Below are 24,105 nucleotides of genomic sequence, written 5' to 3'. Positions count from 1 at the left end.
ATACCTAAGGTTGGCTGGAAGAAACAAACAACCATCCATCCATCTAAAGAGTTTAGCATACTGTCCTGTCCATGGTCAGGGCTCCCCGCATGTTGCTATTAAGTTGATCTTAAAGGCAGAGTAGAAAAGAACATGAGAGCTAGGAACATGACAGCACAAAAATAAGGGAAATCGGACAAATCAAATATAGACCTTGCTTTAAAAAAAAAAAAAGTCTGAAACATCAATTCATTATCACCAACCTGATGACAGCTAATTAAAACCATTTCAATCCTTTTCATATATACTTGTACAGTGAGGAGGGTGACAACAATTAGAGCCAGAACGAACCTTGCAAGATGAACACAGAGATCTCTATCTGGGTTATGGTCCTGTTCTGAAAAGCATCACACTACGTTCTCAGTTCAGCCAATGCTCACTGAACACTTCCTTTTGTCTACTAGACAAGGAGCAATTGATAACCGAGGAATCCTGAAAAGATGTCAGTGCGTGTATACTACACGTCTAGGAAAGACCACAGAAAACGATAGCCTCTCTCATTCCCACAAGGAAAGAAACTCTAAATAGTAAGATTATGTTTGGGATAAGACAAAGTAGGCCATTGAGCAATGCAAAACACAAAGGGGAAAATGCCCGAAGTATTGAGGCAACCCTGCTTTCTGGTTGCCAATGCTAAAATTAGAACTAGGATTACGAGTGCCCTGTCATTCCCAATTGCATTACTGTTCTAAACCCCTGCCTTGGGACTTCTCCCACCCCCATGTTGACGCTCAATATTTTGTTCGTTGACATCAGAAGTAGAAAGCAATAGGAAAAGAGCAACAAGTGAAGGTTTCTCTGCACTTGAATTTCAAATGCTCTCTCTTTAGCATTCTCTAGACATGTCTAGTCCTGAACCACATGGCATGCCTAAGGAGGGCATGGAATCTCTGTGCCCCTTTCCTCCTACCTAACCCTAGCATTTCTTCCATTGGGATGTTTCTGAGTTGTATCCTTTATAATAAATTGGTAACAGTAAGTAAAGAACTTGCTTGAGTTCTGTGAGCCAGTCTAGTGAATTATCGCATGCATGATGGTGGTGGTGGTGGGGAGGGCGCTTGTGCGTCCCTCCAAATTTGTAGTCATTCAAGTAGAAATGTGAGTTAACCTAGATATCCCACTGCAGCTGGCATCTGGGGGTAGAGGGGCCCTTTTTGTGAAATGGAACCCTTAACCTGTGGAGTCAGACACTAAACCCAATAGTTAGTGTCAGAATTGACCTGAACTGTAGGACACCTGGTGGGTGACGGAGAGTGGAACTGGTTTGGAAAAGACACTGTGTATTTGGTATCAGAAGTGTTGTCAGTAAAAACAACACAGATCCCTTCTCTCCACGTTCAAGGGAAAAAAAAACAAACAAACAAACCTCTTCACACTTAAGGTACCACTTAGCATAGAAAACAGCAAGAGTTTTGAGGGCTTCTGCAAGTTCAGAGCATAAATATCTCATGCAGAAAAGAAGATTATGTTTTTTAAATAGGCTTTTTAAAAGTGACTTCTTTGTTTGATTGTTTGGTCATGGAACATTAAAGTTTGGATAACGACTACCTTATTTCCCACCCCCAAGTAGTTAACTTCTTTTCCTCTCAATCTTTATTCATGGGAACCACACTTATTCCTAAAGCACCAATCTGAACTTTAAAGCAGTAGAGGTATCACGTAAAAAAAAGCTCTGCATGTAACACAAATCAGAGAGATTTATTACTAATTATTTCTTCTTGGATGTGCCAATGACTCCAAGTAAATACTACCGAAACCAACAACCTCTTTTTACAACCATAAACAATCTGTTTGTGGTTGTTGACAGTTTAATATAATTCAAACAGAAAGGACAAATTGTTTTCATTTGAAGAGTTACACGACCCATTTGCAGATTATGAAATTAAAAGAGCAAGTTAACATCTTGGCACTAACACAGAATCCTAAAATTAGTGCTCAGTTACTTCTAAAGATGGTTTTAAAGCTTGAGAACACATAGCAGGAGCCCTCTGTGGTCACCCCTCATAGGGTGGTCGTGCCTACATGCTGTTTTCTCCATTTACACTTGGTAATTAAGATGCTTAAAAAGGCTGACTTATGACTGAATCCTCTGCAGGGTGGTGGCCATGGGTATGGGAAAGAACATCAAAGGAAGCATGGGGACGGGGAACCTAAGTACACCTGGTTTCCTGTGGCCAGAGGGCAAAAGGGAGAGGCAGAATCAAGGATGACCTCAAGGTCAAGCCCACGTGACCTAAGCAATATTAAAATTCAGAGAAAACAAAGCAATAATTTGAGAGGGAAAGAAATTTAGTTTTTGACACCTTAAGTTCAATGGATATTCAACAGAATGTTTGCTTTCAAGCAGGAAGCAAAAAACCAGTAGAAACAAGTGGAATGTCCAAGAGAGTAAAAACAGAGTAAATAATAGAAATGTTCACATTTAGGAATGGAGAAGCTCACATCAGGGAAAAACACAGAAGAGCAGCCACAACTAAAACCCACAGACAGCAGAACTGAGGGCATAAACGTTAACAACAAAATGAACAGCCAAGGAAAGGCCAATGGATTTGGTCCCAAGAGAAGCATGATCACACTGTGATCTCCACATACCATTTCCCAAAGAACCAGGCTCCTTGGAGAAAGGACTGATTCCGATCCTGGGAACAGAAAATGTACAAGATAAACCTGGGGCTTCTTGTAGCCAATATCAAGGATGCCATCAACAACTGAGGTGGCATCAAAAGGACACTGGCATTGTCTTGAAGAAGTTCCACGAGCCTCTTGGGTTAGAATAATTTGAGTATTTGTATGAATGATTCCAATAATTTTGGAACTCAACGTATTTAAACTCATGAGCTCATAATTATACACATAAAACTCACTGGTTAAAAAAACAAACAACTCACTGGTCATCCTTGTAGGACGCCAAGGCACCCATATTTATAAGATAGAAAATAAATGGAAAGAATCAAACATTTTTCCTGCCTCTCTTATACAAACTTTACCTCAGAGTGATCAAATAACTGATGGGGATAAGTTCCTCTTTACAACTGCATTCCACTAATAAATGAAGACATTGCAGAATTAGAATATTACCATCCTGGCAAGCACACAACAATGAATCTTCACAACGATCAATGGCATTTCACACCACAGAGACAGACATTCTATTATGTACCTCCTGGTGGAAGAATATATAACACCTAAATACCTTGTCTTGTCCAAACAAAGTGAACTTGAGTGCAATCCAAGTCCCACAAGGGTCTGAGGAACGTGTTAAGGGATCACACATGAATGTAGTGCAGCCAACTAAGAGAGTGGAACATTCTACAGAACAAACCAACTTCAACAAATATGCTACACACACACACACACACACACACAAAGAGGTGGGGGAAACCTACTGATTCGATGTCTTAAAAAGATCTTGTGGGGTGGCCGGAGGGCTCAGTTGGTTAGAGCGCAAGCTCTCAACAACAAGGTTGCCGGTTCAATTCCCGATTAAAAGTTTCTGTTGTTTAATCCCCCAACTTTGTGTTATTTTCTTACAGCAGCCTTAGCAACCTAATACAGAGGCATTATCTTTCGGAGATACGTACTGAAGTATTTACTAAATGAAGTGATGTGTCTAGGATTTGCTCCAAAATAGTCTGGGAAAAGGGTGAAGAGGGCAGAGTTATAAACAAAACAAGACTGCCTGACCATATATTGAGAATGGTTGAAACTGACTGTCGTCAGATTAGCCTCTCTATTTGTGTTTATGTTTGATATTTTCATAATAAAAGGGCATGGAGACCTTTGGGATGACCGGCTCAGAAGAACTATGGAAGTTCAGGGCAAAAGCCCAGGCATCTCAGTGCAAGGGTGTGGTCAACACAGGGAGGTAGCAGCTCGGAGCAGAAGTAAACACCTCACACACCACTCACGTACAGGTCGCAGACAACTCTGGTATTCCCCTGCACACCTTCACCAGGTCATCTCTAATGGGGCAAAGTCTGACCCATCCCAGACCGACGATGCATGAAAAACTCTACTGACCATAGTTCTCTAAAAGGAAGAATTTCCCCACAACTTTCCCCAACAATCTGTCCAAGCCCATTGGTCAGTCATAACCACGTTTGCTCCAGACCCAGGGAGGATCCAGTTTTTATTGGATTCACTGTCACACTTTCAGGGCATGTTGAAAGCAAATAAGTGATAATTACAAGAAATAGAAACTTACGTTTTGGGGGAATTTTCTGTTTGAGTAACCTGATTAAGAGCAGAAATTCTACCACTATCCAGCTGCACGATCCTGGGCAAGTTACTTCACCTCACTGTACCTCAGTTGCTTCATCTGTAAAGTGGGAACATGGGACTGTGGTGAAGATAAAATGGGTTAATCCAGCACCCAACACACAAGCGCTGCGTGTCAGCTATTTATGGGCCAGTGCTCAGTCAGGCCATGGTGAAGAAAGATCACCTATCTGTGTCAATGGTCCCCTTAATTGCTTATTACATTCCTTCTGAATTATTTGGTGGAGATCAACTACCTCTAACAACTCTTCATACTCCAATTCACTGATGTCACAGTGATTTTCAAAGAGTCCCACAAAACCTCCCCGGGGGCTCCCCAGGGGCCAAAGAGGGAACCAGCAGGCAAGGTTCTGTGCCACCTTTAAATAGCTGTGCCTTTACCTATATCCACACCAGGCTTCTGCCATACCATCCCCTTTGAAGAAAAAAGTTTGAAAAGCACCATCCCAGGACACTGTTTATCTGCTGCTACTTTATCTCCAACTCCAAGGTGTCTGCTGCACAAGGCAACCCTCACACGGGTTATTTCTAATGTTCAGTATCAGTGCCTCTGGCGACCTCTTGTTCAGTTCATAGTTAATTCAACGCCACTGTTTCTACAGATGTCGCTTTCTGTTTGATTGAGTTAAAGCACCTCCGACTGTTAGCTTTACATTGTCAGTTTTGGTCTCACCCAATTTCTCTTTGGCATTAATTCACATATTCATCATGGACCAAAACTCGTCTGACCACAGTGCCAAACAGGAATCAGCACTCGGGGAGATGAAGATGAAGGACAGTTCCTTCCCTTAAAGATGTCAGCCTCTACCAGGGACTTCACCTAACAGATTCCACAGCTCTTGCCTAAATCTCTTCCCTTGGAAGTCATCTCACCTCCCCCCCAATGTCCAAAACAGTCTTCTAATTCTCAGTACATATTTGTCCAAGGGTGCCTAGGAGGGCTTTCTTTGAGCTGTTTTATATTAACTGTGCTACTGTTTTGTTTCCGCCCCTGACTAGATCACATGACATCACTACTTTCTTGCTTACTTCCTTATTTCTTTCTAAATAAACACTCCTTTGGTTTCCCTTCTGCCAGGGCCTGGTTTAATGGTACTGCTATTTCTGCTCCCTCCTACAGCCAGGGAGGTCTCCTGCAATCTATCTTTTTTACTAGATTCCGAGTACACATGGAAAGAAAATAACAGATTTCATTTAGATGTTACCAGCTTGAAGAAGCTGCTACCAATCTTTGGGAAATTTCTGACCTCTACAAGTCACCCTCATTAAGTATTCTTCTAAGCATAACGTGGACCATATTAAGTTCTCCATTATAAGTACTTGCCTCAGCTCACAAGAAAATACCCATTTTCTGAGGTTTCCACCTGATTTACTAGAGTGTGTCTTTCATGATGGTCTAACACGTGGCCTCTTTCTAAAGCTTTAGCCCTTCTCCCAGACGGGACATGACTGACCTGATGAATTACAGGGAAGTTCTGCCACTTCTCCCCACCACTTCCTACCGTTAATGTGACACTTCCCACCACCAAACCCCAAAGGAATAAACTTCTGTTCATCACGAAGGAAGCCAAGGGCTTTCTAATATTCCCTATACCCTAGAAGCCAACTTTCTCCAAACTTGTTACTAGGAGCTGGGTTCAAAACTAACAAGCCAAATGCTAAATAAAACAGTCTGTTAGGGCAATCCTTTGGCCTTACAAAAGAGTCTTAAGATTTCCTATAAGATCCACTTCCAAAAATAGCTTCAAGCGCATGTAGAAGCACCAAAAAGACCTCCAAAAGAAATCGTTCAGGTAACTCTGCTCTGAGAAAAAGACACAAAATTTTATGCTGCAATATCCAAACTGTAGCTTTAACCTTTCATTTTTAGTATACTGGTTACTTGCTTTCTATGTCCAGAATGAGAGACCAACTCATGAATGTCAGACGCCTTGATGCAATTTGAGGGTGCTTTAGTTATAATGAACGTGCCACCACCGCCTTACTCCCCTATGTTTAGCCCAGGAAAACACTTCTGCTTCCTTTGCTCAATCACATCAGACTATGCACGAGGCAGAAACGGCTCTTACACTGCAGAAACCTCTTCAGAGTATAATTTGTCCTGTAGAAGGTCCCATATTCTGGACTTGGCTAGTTTTTCCTTCGTGGCATCATGTAAGTTTTGCCTCTATCTTCTGTATTTCTTGTAAACTCAAAATTAGATTGAAAGTGAATCCAGTCAAACCTCTATTTCTCAGACAGTATTTAATCTGTGTCTGTGTATTTCCTATTGCATCAAATCAGGAGGCACATAACGTCTAGTCATTCTACTTTCACTGATTCTAAGAATAATCAAGGGATTCAAAGTCTAATCCCTGCAATATAAAGAGAGTCCAGGCCAGTAAGTGTAAAATTATCACTGCCTAAGATAAGGCTTTGACACGAGACAGCCAGCACACTCAGTGTGTACAAATAAAATGTATACAAAGTGAGTCGTTTCAAAAAGGAAATAACCGATGGTGTTCGTTCAAGTCTTCAAGGAAAGGAAACACTGCAATAGCTCATGCTACTCCTGACAAACCCTCAATAAATTTTGTTGATCAATATTTCAAACAATCATTTAAAAAAGTTAAAGGGGTTAAAAGTCAAGAGTTTCAAAGTCTAGTTCCAAACTTCTTACAATTTAATATGTGTTCTTCGTATGAATCCTATGTACCCATATTTGCCCATCTGAAAATGGAGATAACGTCACCAACTTCACTGTACCTCAAAGGACTATGGAGAGGATAAAATGAAATATAAACGTTAGGTAAGACAGAGATAGATTTATTCTCATGACATTTTACCCAGAATGAGAAAGAATGCAATAAACTAAAAACTTGAAAAGCCACCAAATACAATAAACTAAATGCTTGAGAAGCCACTGCAATTTAAATTTGAAAAACTATTAGGAATGAATTAAAAGGAAACTCCACTTGCCTGTAGCTGACATGCCACTATTCTAATAATTATTGAATTTGGCTGCTACCACCGGACTATTGCATTGAAAGCTACATTACACTAGATATAGTTCCCAAACAGAAAATCCCATGTAACATGGCCCAGGGAGATCACACCAATAATCTTGATATCACAACACTTGATTGGGGGACCCACCTCCAAGCTACTAAACTTCCCCCAAAAAAATGTTAATCTGAAACAGCAAAATGCATAGAGTTTAATATTGTAAGTCACTGTTTCCATCTACAAAACTATACTTTTCATACATTATATATAATTTGAAAAATATTCAGCATATACCAAAGAACTAACTCCTCCTACAAAGATTACACTCGATGATATTTTTCTCAAAATAAATGCTGTGTAAAATATTCTGAGCACAAACGATTTGTTACCAACTGCTGGCATCTTGGAGAAACAGCTCAGAACAACTTCCCTCAGTTCAGCGCCAAAATAACCTTTTCACTACACTTTGCATTTTGATGAAGATTCTAGGTTAGTGATTCATCTAATATCATTTTAGAAGACAACGTGACACACACAAAGTTAGTTACTCTTGATTTTTATATTAAAAATACCTAAGAGCTGAGCAGTTTTCCCTGCACCACCTTCTCCCAGGTAGGTTTTAAGAACTTCAGGTTCCATCATCTGGAAGAGTCCAGACATTTTCTTTCACCTCTTCAACCACAGGTGTCTCACATTCTCACCACTGACATCATTATTATGCTTTGGAAATTGCTGACACAGGTTACTCAATTGTGCTAAATAGCTTTTTTTTTTTACACACAGTCACTATAGTGCCACCATCTGAGCAAGAGAAAGCAGAGTAACATTTTAAAATAAAGCGTAAGTAGCAGGTATTTGTCTTTTCTAAAGTTTGCCAAGGAGGGAACTTCATATTTAAATACAATTAATTGGCAAGCTCATCAGAAAGATCTCAAACAAGATTCTGTCGGGATGGGACTGAATGAGGAAAATTATCCAGTTCACCCAAGAACCTATTTCAACTTTTTAAAAAAGTATCTCAAAGAGCAATTGTTAAAAGATACAGTGTGCCCTTACAAAGAAAATCCCACAGCAAGACACAGACTGTAAGAGAGAATTTTGGGCTCTAACACAAGACTTGGGGGCAGGAGAAAAACCTTTGGAAAAACTAACAGCATTAGGCTTAGTACTAAAATCTTAACGTTAAATATAGAAATTCTTACCTCCCACTGTAAGTGAGGCGGGATATTTCGAATCTGAAGTTTCCGAATCCTGCAGAAGAATTAAAATGTTTTTTAAAAGAAAAAAAAAACATAAAAGCAAAAGACATTAACAATCAACATGGGTGTTGAGAAACTACTTAATTTTTATATTAACTACAAACCAGTAAGAAAAGGCAACCCAAGAAGGAAAAAGGAGACAAAGTTAATCACAGGGTACATATTGAGATCATTTGGAGATCCAGCATTATTCCACAGTGATAGCTTATTTTAAAAGCCTTCAAAAGGGCAGCCAGTTAGTTCAGAGCACGATGCTTGTAACACCAGGGTTGCCGGTTCAATCCCCACACAGGCCAGAATGAGCTGCGCCCTCCACAACTAAATTGAAACAACTGCTTGACTTGGAGTTAATGGGCCCTGGAAAAACACACTTAAAATAAATAAAAGTTTAAAGAAAAAAGTCATTAAAATTGGCCCACATTAATGTTGGAAACACATTACATCTGGTGACTATATTCTAAGCTCAAACGCTTTAGCCTCAAATTAAGCATCACAGGACACAAAGCTTTAGTGCAGATGTTCTTAATCTGAGATTGCAGTCAAGGGGTCCATGGACAGAATTCAGGGAACTTGGATTGGGGGGGAGATTTTACATTTATTTTCACTATCCACAAACTGAAATTTAGCACCTCTTTTCAATTATGAATGGTGGCATTAAACCACAGTAGAATTACACTACTTATAATTTGGACATCAACATAAATCAGTTATTTTCATATCACATTAAGTTGCTGTAGATCTTTAAATACCATTTACACTTATTACTGTGAAATTTAGATGCGTTGCTACAACGTGTTACTCATTATGTTAAAAAGCATATATGACTATGATTTTTAACATTTTGTTAACTGGATTTCAAAGTAATTGATTTCCTTGTAGTCCTATATATTTTTTATATATTTAAAAACATGCTAAGAAGTCTCCACATTTCAAGCTGCCACAGAAGTCCACAGTAGAGAAAACATTAAAAATTCCCCACCTTAGTTCAAATGCTCACATATACAAATATACATACACATTATATATAATGTCGACTATTACATTATTTATATTATATGTAAGTAAATGTATATCCCCTCTTCTTCTACCCCTTCAACACTGTCAGAGGGAGGGAGAAGGAGGGAGGGAAGGAGGGAGGGAGTACGGGAGGGAGGGAGGGAGGGAGGGAGGGAGGGAGGGAGGAAGGAAGGAAGGAAGGAAGGAAGGAAAGAAGGGGAAGAAAGGCTGGCAGGCAGGCAAGAAGAAAGGAGAGGAGGGCGGGAGGGCCATTAATTGTATAAGACTGTAGTAGACGTCACACACCAATCACCCCCTTTAGAAGGGAAAGGAATTTATAGACAACTGGCTATTAAAAAACAAAACAAAACCTACCGACTTGGGCTGTACATCTCAAGGGAAGTAATTAAACTACTTAACTTCTAAAATTAGAACCACAGTTAGTTTTCCTTTCCCAGTCAAAGAATCCACTTATTTTGAAGTACCATAGCAAAACAACAGCTTCTGCAAGATTCATAACCCAGTCCTTTTTTTCTCTTCCATTCCCCCAAAGCATGAGAACAAATAAACGCCACAGATACCGCCTATCCTTTTGAGAACTCTAAAAAAATATGTAGATTAACCAAACTCAGGTACACCGTCTGTAATCATAAAATGTAGGAAGGAAGAAGCATTTTTACATTATTTTTATGAGACAGTAAAACAAAACACAATCAGCAGAAGCAATACACCAAAGAGATAGTGACAGAAAATGTCAATTTAAGAAAAAAATTTCTATGGGTGGTGAACACACAATGTGATTTATGGATGATGTGATACAGAATTGCACACCTGAAATCTATGTAATTTTGCTGACAATTGTCACCCCAATAAATTAAAAATAAATTTAAAAAAAAAAAAAAAGAAAAAAATTTTTCAAAACACCAGAATTTGCACATGAAATGCTTGTCTGGGATTTGTTTCAAAATAACTCATGTGCTAATAACTGCAGGATGTGTACTATATCTCTGCTTTTTGTATAAGTTTTATATTTTCTATGAAAGCCTTAAAAAATACACCCTAGTAAAAAGATTTCTAATACATAGATTTTGAAACTGCTATATATTGCTTTAGCTAGCAGAAAAGTTACTCACATTGTGTAAATATTTACTCTGGGTAACCAAGGAAGAATTACTACACATATGTAAATGCTAATCTTTTTTAATCAAACATCTGACACAGTAAGAGTTAGCAAAATAATGTTAAGAAACTAAGCATTCATCCTCACTGGTCTCATTTTTCAGGGTATGTATTAAGAAAAATTTTCCCCAAAAGTACATGTATAATTGAACATACAGAGTTCAGGTCAACTAGAAAGTAATTATTCATATTATAAAAACAAATATTCAATTTTCTATCAAACAAGTGACTTTCATAGTGCAACGATCTTCGTAAGAACCACTCAAATAAAATCCTCTTAAAAGGGGGGACAAAACCCACTTCACAGGACTCCCAAGCTGTTCTTTAAATACCGTGTTTCCTCAAAAATAAGACCTAGCCAGACCATCAGCTCTAATGTGTCTTTTGGAGCAAAAATTAACATAAGACCCGGTCTTACATAAGACCGGGTTTTATATAAGACTGGGTATAATATAGTATAGTATAGTATAATATAATATAATACAATATAATATAATATAATGCCAGGTCTTATATAAGACCAGGTCTTACATTAACTTTTCCTCCAAAAGACGCATTACAGCTGATGGTCCAGGTAGGTCTTATTTTCGGAGAACACAGTATTAGGTTGGTGCAAAAGGAATTGTGGTTTAAAAGGTTAAAAATAATTGCAAAAACCGCAATTCCTTTTGTATCAACCTAATAGAATACCATCTTCATACATCAGAAGTAATCCATTCGCCATGTCTCCCAATGCATTCTGCAAATTCACATCCAATACCCATTTACTTATTGAAAGTTACTCCAGAATAATCATTTCCCTTAAATGACTGTCCTGTTTCCATTATCTGATTCTCTCAAGTTTCATTTTAGACAAACATCGGAATTGTTTTCAGTGTTTTGACATCAAGAATTGTTAAGAAATTACGTAGAAATATATTCAATAACACTAAGAACAGAAACAATGCAAATTAAGACAACATTGAAATGGGAAAGAAAAATAAAAAGAATTGTTCTTTCCCTCTTACACAGTAACTAATCTTAAACTCTGTCTGCAGTTTCACCTCTGGCTCCTAACCATGCCCGCGCTCCACTCTTTCAGTACAAGAGTCAAAAGTGTCCATATTAAAAGGGAACAAGCATACACAAGGGGCACATCTGGAGCACCCAGCTCAGGTGACCAAGGAGACTGCACCACTGGTTCCTACAGGACACATACTACATAAGGCCACTCTCCTAAGACCAGGAGGCATAGCAGCCCTACCTAATATATAGAAACAAAGCAGCCCTACCTAATATATAGAAACAAATACAGGGATGTAGCCAACATGCAGAGACAAAGAAACATTTCCCAAATAGAACAGAACAAAGCTCCACAGAAAGAACTAAACAAAACAGACAAAATCAACAATCTACCAGATGCAAAGTTCCAAACACTGGTTACAAGGATGCTCAATGATCTCAAGGAAAACTTCAACAAAGAGATAGGAAACGTAAAGACAGAGACAGATAACAAAAAATAACCAGCCAGAAATAAAAAATACAATAACTGAAATAAAGAATACATTAGAGGGAATCAACAGTAGATTAGCTGAAGCAAAGGATTAAATCAGCGATTTAGAATATAAGGTAGCAGACTACACCCAATCAGAACAGCAAAAAGAAAAAAGAATCCAAAAGTATGAGGAGAGTTTAAGGGGCCTCTGGGACAACATCAAGCGTGCCAACATTTACATCATAGGGGTACCAGAAGGAGAAGAGAGAAAGCAAGGAATTGAAAACGTATTGGAAGAAATAATGATGGAAAACTTCCCTAACTTGGCAAAGGAAGATATACAAGCCAGGAAATGCAGAGTCCCAAATAAGATGAACCAAAGAAGGCCCACAAAGACACATCACAATTAAAATGCCAAAGGTTAAAAACAAAGACAGAATCGTAAAAGCAGCAAGAGAAAATCATCAGTTAGTCACCTACAAGGGAGCTCCCATAAGTCTGTCAGCTGATTTCTCAACAGAAAGTTTGCAGGCAAGAAGGGACAGGCAGGAAACATTCAGGGATGGAAAGCAAGGACCTACAACCAAGATTATATTACCCAGCAAAACTATCATTTAGAATTGAAGGACAAATAAAGAGAATCCCAGACTAGAAAAAGTTAAAGGAGTTCCTCAGTACCAAACCAGTATTACAAGGATTGTTAGAGGGACTTATTTAAGATTAAAAAATAAATAATATGAATAATGAAATGGCAATAACTACATATCTATCAACAATTACTTTAAATGTAAATGCCTTAAATGCTCCAATCAAAAGATAGGGTGGCTGAATGGATAAGAAAACACAATCCTTACAGATGCTGACTACAAGAGACTCACTTCAGATCAAAACACACACAGACTGAAAGTAAAGGGATGGGGAAAAGATATTTCATGAAAATAGAAACAACAAAAAAAAGCTGTGGTAGCAACAGTTATACCAGTCAAAATAGTCTCTAAAACAAAGGCTATAGCAAGTGACAAAGAATGACCCAGTAATCCCACTTCTGGTTAATCATCCAAAGAAACCCAAAACACAGCTTCCAAGGGACATGAGCATCCAAATGTTCATTACAGCATTGTTTACAATGGCCAAGATGTGGAGGCAGCCTGGGTGTCCATTGATGGATGAATGGATAAAAAGTAGGTGGTATGTATATACAATGGAAAATTGCTTGGCCAGGGAAAGGAATGGGTTCTTGCCATCTGTAGTGACATGGATGGACCATGCTGAGTGAAGTATATCAGACAGTGAAAGACAGATGCAATGTGATTTTGCTTATATGTGGAATCTAAAGAATAAACAAACCAGAAACAAACTCATAGATACAGAGAACATTTTGATAGTTGCCAGATGGGAGGGGAGTTGGGAATGGTGGAAAAGGGGAAGGGATTAAGAAGAATGAATTAGTTGTTACAAAGTAGTCATGGAGATGTAGGGTATAGCATAAGGAATCTAGTTAATATTGTAATAACTATGTATGGTGTCAGATGGGTACTAGATTTACTGGGGGTGATAAATAGGAGGGGGGTTGAGGACAGGGTGAAAAAGGTGAAGGGATTAATAAGTACAAATTAGTAGTTACAAAATAGTCATGGGGATATAAAATAAAGTATAGGGAATATAGTCAATAATACTGAAATAACTATGTATAGTGCCAGGTGGATACCAGTCAGGGGGATCAGTTCTTAAATTATATAAATGTCTAACTACTATGCTGTACACCTGAAATTAATATAATAGTGAATGTCAACTGTAATTTAAAATTTTAAAAAGTGTGGGGAAGGTGAAGGGGATTAGATTAAAAGGTTCAAATTTTCAAGTTTTCATGGTTAACTAATATTTTAAGCACAATAGGCATTTTTAAAAGTTTTTTTTTTAATCTGTTAGCCTGAGAACTAAAACAGATTAGTCCATTTTACTCTCTGGGGAGAAATCTTTAAATTCTATATGATTAACGTATAAACAGATTGTGCTGGAGTTTCTTAAATAATACAAGTAATTAAATCAGTATTTTTCTGGTTTTTGTTCTCAAACTTAAGTGTGGCAGTTGTTCTCTCTCCCCCTTATGAGCTGTAAGAAAATCACTGGAAATGTTAGTAGTGTTTGGATGGCAGATCTGTGAGTCTTGTATTGCGACAGCACGGTGCAGTGTCAAATGGTTGCTGGACTTAACATGATGATGACTTCTTTAGGTACATATATGTGGAATAACTATGGTGTACACCTGAAACTAATATTGTATGTTAGCTATATTTTAATAAAAATCTTTTAAAAACGAAAAGAGACCAAACAAAGGCATTAATTCTAATTATCCAGCTCATAAACACAAACCGGTGACCTGGAAAGTACTAGAGAAAAATCTACCCCACTCAACTGTACTTACCAAGTTGGCTGTACACAATTAAGACACGACCACCTGCTTCTCTGAGCTCCCATCTCCCATATGAGCTTTTAGCTTGTATCTTACTTGTATCTTACTCTGATTCTATACTTAAGAGTCAAGAAAACAGACATTGACACTTGTTTCTACTGCATGATTACCAAATCATTAAAGTTCAATTTCACTAACAAAATATGTTGGTGTTTCACTTCCTCCTGCAACACACTGTAGCGGTGCTAAGAGGACTCACGCTCCAGGAGAGCAGAGACTTAGGCTGTCTCATTCACTGTTGCATTCAGAGCCTGGAACAGTGCTTGGCACCTGAGAAACATTCAATTGATAATTAAATAAATGTTTGTGATATAGAGAAGGAAAAACAAGACTGTGGAAAGGCCATGGGAGCCCACAGCAAGAAGGCGTCTGTCTACAAACCAGAAAGAGGGCCCTGACCAAGAACAAAGGAATCTGCCTGCGCTTTATCTTGGAGGTCTCAGCCTCCGTTACTATAAGAAATAAATGTCTGTTATTTAAGCCACCCAGGTGCATGGTATTTTGTTAGGCAGCCCGATCTGCCTAAGAGAATGTCTATTATCTCATTTAACCCTCACAGTCAGCTTTTTCGATAGGAAACAAAAGCAGAAGTTTAACTTGCCCAGGTCTACACTAGTATATACATACTGCAAACATATGGCATGGTCAGAATCCATATCTGGGCATTCTGGCTCCAGAGTCTATCCTCTTAACTACACTGTATTCAATCTTACTGATTTCACTTATAATCCAACCAAAAAAGTAACAGTATCAAATAACTTTAGAAGAGTAACAGGTTGCATGTTAAACCCAAAAGGTCAAAGACATGGTAATCCCAAGCAACATTTTCACTTTATCCCACAGCTTTAAACTGTACAATCGTAATTTACATACCGAGACTCATCACTGACATCGAATGGACATGGTGACACATCAATACCAAGCAAGGAAGGCAACTATGCTGAAAACTCAGCTAACTCAACTGCCTCAACATATCATGAAAATCACATGGCCAGGCACCCAGCCACTTGTGACGCCACCCATTTCATGGTGAGTCCTAATGCAAGACACAGAAATGGATTAGACCCGTGACCTTCTGTCCAAACTACCTGCAAGTCCTGAAGGTATATTTTATCTATTTTGCCTAAAATGTTCTGTCTCACTTTTTTCTTTCTACCAATGCTTATATCCAGGGAATCACCACTTTCCCACTTGAGAGGCTGCAGCTTGGATCATGAATTACTGCTAACTCCAGCTGAAGACAGGAAGAGAAAACCAACTCTGACTTGTAACCCATCCCTCTTTGCCTTGTTTTCGTATGCAAAGAACTGGGGTACATGGTCCACATTTGGACCCGTCCCTTTCAAAGAGAAAGCCACCCCTGTGGACTCAGAACACAGGATAGCACGGCTTCGCTCATGTGTCACTTAGGGGCCCTCTGTATTGGTTTCAGATCTTGATCCCAGTTGTGCAACAACCAACTCAGTCTACGCCCAAATTAGAATTTGTTCAACCTGGCCAAATTTAATATTGCTTCTAGTTACTGGTAATAATTGCAGTATTCAATATTATAATTATATCCTCTGTTTTATACAGTTAAGAATTAGCTCTTTCAAAAAGTCAACCGCGATGTTTAAAAAACTTAATACACACTGCTGATGAAAAGCATTAATTGGCATAGCCTTGCCTCATCACTGATTTGGCAGTTTCTTATCAAATCCTGCCTACAGGTGCAGCCTCTGATTTGGGGATTCTCTTTCTTATGTTATTTCCTTAGGTAAAGTTGTAAGGTGCGCCAAGAGTTAGCCTGAAGTTTGTAAATAGGTAGTACCCGGTTTCCCCGAAAATAAGACCTAGCCGGACAATCAGCTCTAATGCGTCTTTTGGAGAAAAAAATTAATATAAAATCCGGTATTATATTGTATTATATTATATTATACATATTATATTATATTATATTATATTATATTATATTATATTATATTATATTATATATTATATAAGACCCAGCCTTACAATAAAACAAGACCAGGTCTTATATTATTTTTTCTCCAAAAGACGCATTAGAGCTGACTGTCAGACTAGGTCTTATTTTCAGGGAAACATGGCAGTAAAACTAGGAGAAACCTAGAAGTCCAGGTAAAAGGGATTAGCTAAGTAAATTACAATACCAGGGGTGCCCAAAAAAATGTATGCAACTGGAGACTTTGGTCAGCGTTGCTCAAGTAGTAGTTCGCTGTAATCAGAAGTGTCCTGGACGCTGATGGTAACCACTTTGAGCACCTCTTGTAATTGCAGACGTCAGACGTGACTTGTATTTATCTTTTGTTATCAGTATATATTGAGTATGACAATTTTAATAGTTTTCCTTCCTTAAAAGGTGTGTACAATTTTTTGGAACTCTCTGTATTATATATGCAACAAAATATCATGGAGATAGTATAAACGTGAAAGAATATTTAATGAAGACACATATTCGTGGCATTATTTATTGGAAAAAGTACATTACAAAAACAAAACATAAAATATGACCATTTTAAAATGTGTGTTTTACCACAATAAATAATGTCCCAAGCAGAAAAAAATGTGTACACACACACAAATAGAAATAAGAAAGCAGTACAGCAACAAAATAATGACCATGATGTACTGATAGAATCATGAGAAGTTTTCCATCTCTTTTTGCCTTTGTGTTTTATAAAATAAACTTTACTAATTGTTAAGGGGGGAAGTAAGATATCATCTCCATCTTGCAGTATAAGATGAAGCAAGAGAAACCAGCTATAGATTCTGAGTTCTAACTCGCTCTGTAACATCAGTTCTCTCTCCCCTCAAAATTTTACAGTCTAACAGAAGAAATTAGGCATTTTAGGACAGTCTTTAAGAAGTGTCAGTATAGGGGGTGGCCAGATGGCTCAGTTGTTTAGAGCTCTCAACAGCAAGGTTGCCGGTTCAATTCCCGCATGGGATGGTGGGCTGTGCCCTCTGCAACTAAAGATTGAGAACGGCAACTGGACTTGGAGCTGAGCTGCGCCCTCCACAACTAGATTGAACAACAGCTTGGAGCTGATGGGCCCTGGAGAAACACACTATCCGCCAATATTCTCCAATAAAAAAAATTTTTTTTTTAAAGTGTCAGTAAAAATAGGAAGGAGGGAGCAATGTTGAGATTTAGGAGTAAATCAGATAGGCCTCAGGTTAAGAATGCCTGTGGAAGACTGAATCCTATCTATTGGGTTGAAAGGCGGTCACACGTACTGTAAAGACAAGCATATTTGCTGCAATGATGCCAGATCCTACTGAACTGAACACTGGATGGAGGAAAAGACAAAGTATGCTGCTCCCTCACTGTACAGAGACGGCATTCCAAGCGTGGTCCAAGAAACATCTCCCTTAGTACATTAGATCACCAGAAGGGCTTACTTAACATGAAGATTCCAGAGCCCCCGTGCAGACCATTAAGTCTTCATGCTGAGACAATCTGACAACATGCATTTAACCAGAACAGTTACTACCAGTGTCTCAACCAACCACAGAAACACATGCAACGGAATATCAGAGATAGTTCTATTTAAATACACGTCTCATTGCCTGTATGACTCAAAGTGTAGCTCTTTCAAAAGTATAACATTAACACAATATATAGCAAATTACACATATCTTCCTTGACTAGTAGGGTGGTCACAAGGGAATAAAGTACTGGCATATGAAACCTCTAGTTTGTTTCAGTCACACTGAAAATTAATCATTCCCCTATTTTTCCACAGTTAAAACTAATTTTATAAATACTTTTTTCCCCAGCAAGATTCATATTTTGAACAAGTGATTTTAAAAGCTGAAATCTTAAAACTACTTTGTCTAATAACCACTAGCCACATGAGGCTACCGAGTACTTGAAATGTGGCTAATCTAGTCCAAATCGAATTGTTCCATGAGTGTAAAATATAAAACAGATTTTGAAAACAGTACCAAAAATAAAGAATACAAAATTTCTCAACAGTTTTCAATACTGATCACATGTTAAAAGGTTAAAATTTTAGCTATACTGGTTATATAAAATATTAAAAAATAATTTTACCTGTTACTTTTTACATCTTATTGTGGCTACTAGAAAAGTGAAAATTTTACATATATATAAAATTTCACATTTTTCAATGGGACAGAACTGATCTAATCCTCAAAGGCAAAACTAACTGATAAAATTTTATTTCTATTTGTCAAGGAAACTTCAGGAACAATAAAGAAACAAAGTTCCACCATCACTAAGTGAGCTGTACCTGCAAGAAGAGGTGTTTTAGGATAACGTTTAAAAGCGCTGCATTTTGAATCTAGGGCATCTCTACATTAACACTTATTTCATATTACTGCCAACTGGATGTCCTTCTCCCAAGGCCATCCTTGGGTTTGTTTTTTAAGTGGGAAAGCTACAGTTGATCATCAAGTTCTCACCAACTTCAGAAATTATAATAACCCCACTACCGGAGTCTGCAGAATGAAGAGAGTTTAGGTGCCTTTTTCTTTTTTTCTTTTTTTTTTTAAAGGAGGGCGCAGCTCACAGTGGCCCATGAGGGGATCGAGCCGGCAACCTTGGCGTTAAGCGCACCGCGTTCTAACCTACTGAGCTAACCCGGCCACCCCTAGATGCCTTCTTGTTTCAAAGAGGTTGTTATAGAATCTATGTAGTTTACATTTCAAATTTTAGTATGTTTTGTACAATCAAGCAAATAAAATAAGCAAACAATGGTTATTGCTCACAAGAAAATCAGTATGAAAATTCTGTTTCATGCAATTGAAGAATTCTTACATAGCAAGAAAACAAAGGTAGACAAATATCTCTGTCTGACATTCCTTGTCCAAGGCAAGTCAACCCTTGTTGTGCCTCTGATAGAACCTTATTAGACTCTGCAGATAACCCTTCTCCCAGCACAACGCGTACTATAAATGCAATGCTACCTTACCAGTTCCTGATAGCAGCAAATTGTTCCTGCTTAATAAGCTAATTTACCTTCTAGTGCAGTTAAACACACACACACGTATGTTTACACTACTTAAGGAAGAATAGGTTAAAGAAACTGTTTTTACTTAAATGCAACATGCTTCCTCATCCCTACCAATTTTTTCCCCAAACTTGAATTTACATTGATAAACTACTTAAATCTGTGTTATTCCTTTAAACAAAACCTTGGCCAAGACATTAAATATTTCACATGCCTTGCCTATGACATGTTTGCCAATTAAAAAAATAAATAAAACCTGAAAACGATCAAATCTGTAGACCTATGGTGTCCTCTGGGGACAGAGAGTATATAGTTCATGTTGAAAGAAACCACACCAGCAAAATCCAGACCCTGGGAAACTCTCCAGCACAAATATCTACCACGTTTCCCCCAAAATAAGACTTAACCAGAAAATAAACCCTAGCATGATTTTTCAGGATGACATCCCCTGACAATAAACCCTAATGCATCTTTTGGAGCAAAAATTAATATAAGACCCGGTCTTATTTTCATCAAGACATGGTAAGTTTTTTTCAACAAACAAATTTCAAAGAAAAAAGATGAAGAACCTAGACATTTAAAAAAAAAAAAATCTAAGACCTATCAATCACAATCTATGAAACTTATTTGAATCCTAATGGGAAAAAAATTAGACAACTGGGAAAAACTGGAGTATGTGACATCAATGAATTAGTGCCAATGTTTTTTATATGTAATAACGGCATTGGCTATGCTTTATAAAAGTCTTTATCTGTTAGAGATACATTCTCTAACAGAATTCCCCAAAAGAATTTAGCGTTGCAATATGCTTGCTGTCTTGAATTTGCTCCAAAAATCATCGGGAGAGGTATGGCCTTGGGGCACAGAGATCCAATAAGGCTCGTCACCAGCTAGTTATTCTTGACACTAGGTGAGGGGTATAACAGGATTTATTATTCTATTGTCTCTACTGTAGTACTTTTGAAATGTCCTCATTTTTTCCCAACTCCCTTAAATCCAGAAGTCACCATCTTCACAAATGATAAATTCCATTAAAACAAAACTCTGGGCCTGTTAGTACTTCATACCACGAGGAAGGAAGTTTTATAAGAAAAATATGATTTAAGTTTACATGACTGTCTGGTAACAAAGAAGCTGTAAGTACTTTTCACTCATATAACTGTCAATCACATTAGCATTTCCCATACTGCAGAAACACTAAAAGGTCCTAAGATTGTTGCATTAGACAATAGTCTCCTTCTCTTGCCTGGGAAGGACAGTACAGTCGGCCCTCTGTATCTGCAGGATTCCACATCCATGGATTCAACCAACCACAATCAAAAATATTCTGGGAAAAAAAGTTACATTGTTGCTGATGTGTACTATATAGTTAGGTCTACAATGGTTGCATCTGTACTGAACATGTACAGACTTTTTTCTTGTCATTATTCCTTAAACAATATAGCATAACAACTATTTACATAGCATTTACATTGTATTAGGTATTATAAGTAATTAGAGATTAAAGTATATGGGAGGATGGGGGGGGCGGTATATGCAACTACCACACCATTTTATGTAACGGACTTGAGTACTCTTGGATTTGGTATCAGTTGGGGAGCGGGGGTCTCCTGAAACCAATCCTCCATGGATACCAAGGGATAACTGTACACTTAGATTCATTTTGTTGCCACAATTATAATATAACTTCAAGTACAGGTTATTCACAAAAATTTTGTTTTATAACTTAATGTATATTAATAAAATTGTATTGTTCGTTTAAAAGAAATATTTTGTTAATATTAGGAAATTCTACATAATTCTCATTTGTACCAATTCGGATACAAATAAGAGATACTGCAGATGAAAAGTTCCATCATCTAGCTAGGAAGACTGAAAACAGCCAACATTCAGGAGAAAGTTAATCATTTCCAGATTATTTCTGCCACAACTACAATTTACCAATAAATTTTAAATTGTCAACAATATTGAGAATGAAACTAACAACACATACCATTTATTCCGGAATTCCTAATGGATAAAAGGCTGTGCCAGGCACTAGAAATTTTTCATTGTATTCTGACACCAACCCCGCTAAGTAGGCATTAACACTCCCACTTTACAGATTAAGGAAAACAGCCTCAAGATACTATTTTAACCAAGGTCAAAAAGCAGGCAAAGAAAAAGTGAAACTCAAATTCCTAACTCCATGCTATTTCTACCTTAACTTTAGGTGCCTACTATTTGGCTTCTGTTTAACAAAAAAACCACTTACACAGATCTTCCAAAAAAACTGCCCAATATAATCAGAACAACATAAATCCCAATTTCCTGGAGAAAACACTGACTTTTTAAATTTACATCCATACTTTGTAAAAGGGGCCCCAGCAGTTCACATCAACACAGAGTACATCATTGCAAAGTAATCAAACATCCAACCTCACCCAGCAGCTAATATGACACATGAATAAGACAAATAGCTATTCTGACAATAGAAAATCCAGTGCATATGGTATCTCAAGAAGTTCCCTTCTACTGGGAAATCCTATCAAAAACCCCATATGATTATAATTGATTATAAAAATTGATTATAATTATAAATGATTATATCTGTTATTAGACAGATAAAATGATCTTAAAATTATCAGGCATGCATCTTTTCGTTAAACAAACTTTACAATAATCTAGTTCTGTTGTGTTTTCTTCACAACTTCAGTAACGATATTTTACATTTCCAAATTATATTCACACTTCCAATTACATTCTAAAACATACGAGAAATTTCCAAGAGCAATAATGATAAAATCTACTTAATAAATGTAAAAGACCTAGATGCTAGAAAATTCAATGGCTGTACTTTTCATTCTATTTAAGAAAATGTTACATATGGTTCAATTTAAAAAGTGACATGTTAAAAGTGTGCCTAGTATGATAATTTAGAATGTAATATGCTTATAATCACTGTGATTATATGCAAAAAAACACTATCTATGACTAACTTATGGAGGACATAAGTCCCTCAAAGGAAGAAACTCTTGGTCTGCTTTACGGTATTGATGTAATTGGCCAAAAAGTTTAACATAAGCCAAAAGGAGACAGGGGCACTGAGCACCAAAGGTATAAAAGGCTCTCACCTTTGCACAGTGCTCACCCTCAAAAGAACCCAGAGCACATCTATCTGCCCTCGGGGTTTCTCTATGACAAAGACACCGAGAGCTTAAAATGGCCTTTTCTCCCCCTTTTCCCCCACACCCCCACTACTCCTAAGTGCTCTAACCCTTTTGAAAGCTTTACTATTAGGAAAACCATCACAAACTAAGTCTGTCATTAACAATCTGTACAGGGCATTAAATTTTAGTGGGCTGGGCTTTAGACTTTAACACCTTGTAAAAATGTTGAAATAAAAGCTTATGCATTTTCAAAACACTTAAGAACGTATTAAACGCTGGCCAAGCACTTAATTAATTGCCTAAAGACTGACGTGTAGAAACAAGTGCAAAACGTAAATTATCAGGACAGACAGTCCACCAGGGGGCAGCACACGAGGACTCTGACACACCCCCTAACCACCAGCCATCTGTTCACCCGGTCTTTAAATAACAAAAAACAAAAAAACCCACAGGTTTCAGAAGGACTGTGGAAGGACCTAGGTCGAAATTTTAACTTTTTTTTTCTTCTAAGACATCCTACAGCAAACATATACACTTGCATGTAGCATACTCTACTGAGGATTTAAACTAAAACACATCTTAAATTTAAGAGCAAAATATCAGTTACAAATATTTGGGATTCTAAATCCCTTCTTATAGATTTATCTGTTAGACATCAATTAAATAGTTATTTACCCCTATGTTTAGAATTTTGGTATTGAGACTTGGAAAGGCTTTAATTATATAAAGTGGGTAACTAAAAAACTAGTCGCAGAATTCTATCTTCACTCTGATACAAGCAGAAAAAGCAACAGGAAGAATACTGCATGTGTAACTTGGTCTGTCTTTTCAAGAGCCTATAAATTCAGAGTCATGACAGTTTTGAAACCAAGCAAATAGTAACCAAACAACCAACCAGAACCAGACCTGATTTACTTATAACAACACACACATCTTAATATTCTGGAGGGGAAAAAAGAGAAACTTTCAGAATCTTAACCGCTCCCACCTCTTCCAAAAACTGCAGATTACCAAATCAAACAGTCTGAAAGACTCAGTTGAGCTCTGCATTAAAGTTACTGCCAATTCTGACAATGGCTAAAAATATGTTAATGCACATATCAGTCACATAAATTTGCTTTCTTATTTGAATCAAATTACTATAAAATGTTTTTCTCTTTCGTAATTGTAAGATAATGCTTTTCTGTATCCCTAGCACATGGATGCACTGGTTGTCATTGGTAGGACTCAACAGCTAAGTTGAAAGAAAATAAAATTGCAAATAAGCCACAGAAGTCAAACTTCAAATATCAATAGC

General features: G+C 37.6%; 1 protein-coding gene across 2 annotated transcripts in view; it reads right to left on the bottom strand.

Annotated features, from left to right (window-relative positions):
* The window catches only part of IGF2BP3 (insulin like growth factor 2 mRNA binding protein 3), a 113,415-nt gene that overhangs the window by 67,444 nt on the left and 21,866 nt on the right, over positions 1-24,105 (bottom strand). Inside the window, exon 3 of one of the 2 annotated variants that reach the window (XM_033088578.1) lies at positions 8,505-8,553. In XM_033088578.1, the coding sequence (XP_032944469.1) occupies positions 8,505-8,553 (49 nt within the window). Of the gene's footprint in view, positions 1-2,631; positions 2,751-8,504; positions 8,554-24,105 lie in introns of those variants that run through there. The other variant, XM_033088579.1, reaches the window with a different exon arrangement.

Source organism: Rhinolophus ferrumequinum, chromosome 20 (assembly GCF_004115265.2).
Source record: "Rhinolophus ferrumequinum isolate MPI-CBG mRhiFer1 chromosome 20, mRhiFer1_v1.p, whole genome shotgun sequence".
In the NCBI taxonomy this organism is placed as follows: domain Eukaryota; kingdom Metazoa; phylum Chordata; class Mammalia; order Chiroptera; family Rhinolophidae; genus Rhinolophus; species Rhinolophus ferrumequinum.
The sequence above is the reverse complement of the archived record's forward strand: the minus strand, read 5'-3'. Positions and strand labels throughout refer to the sequence as shown.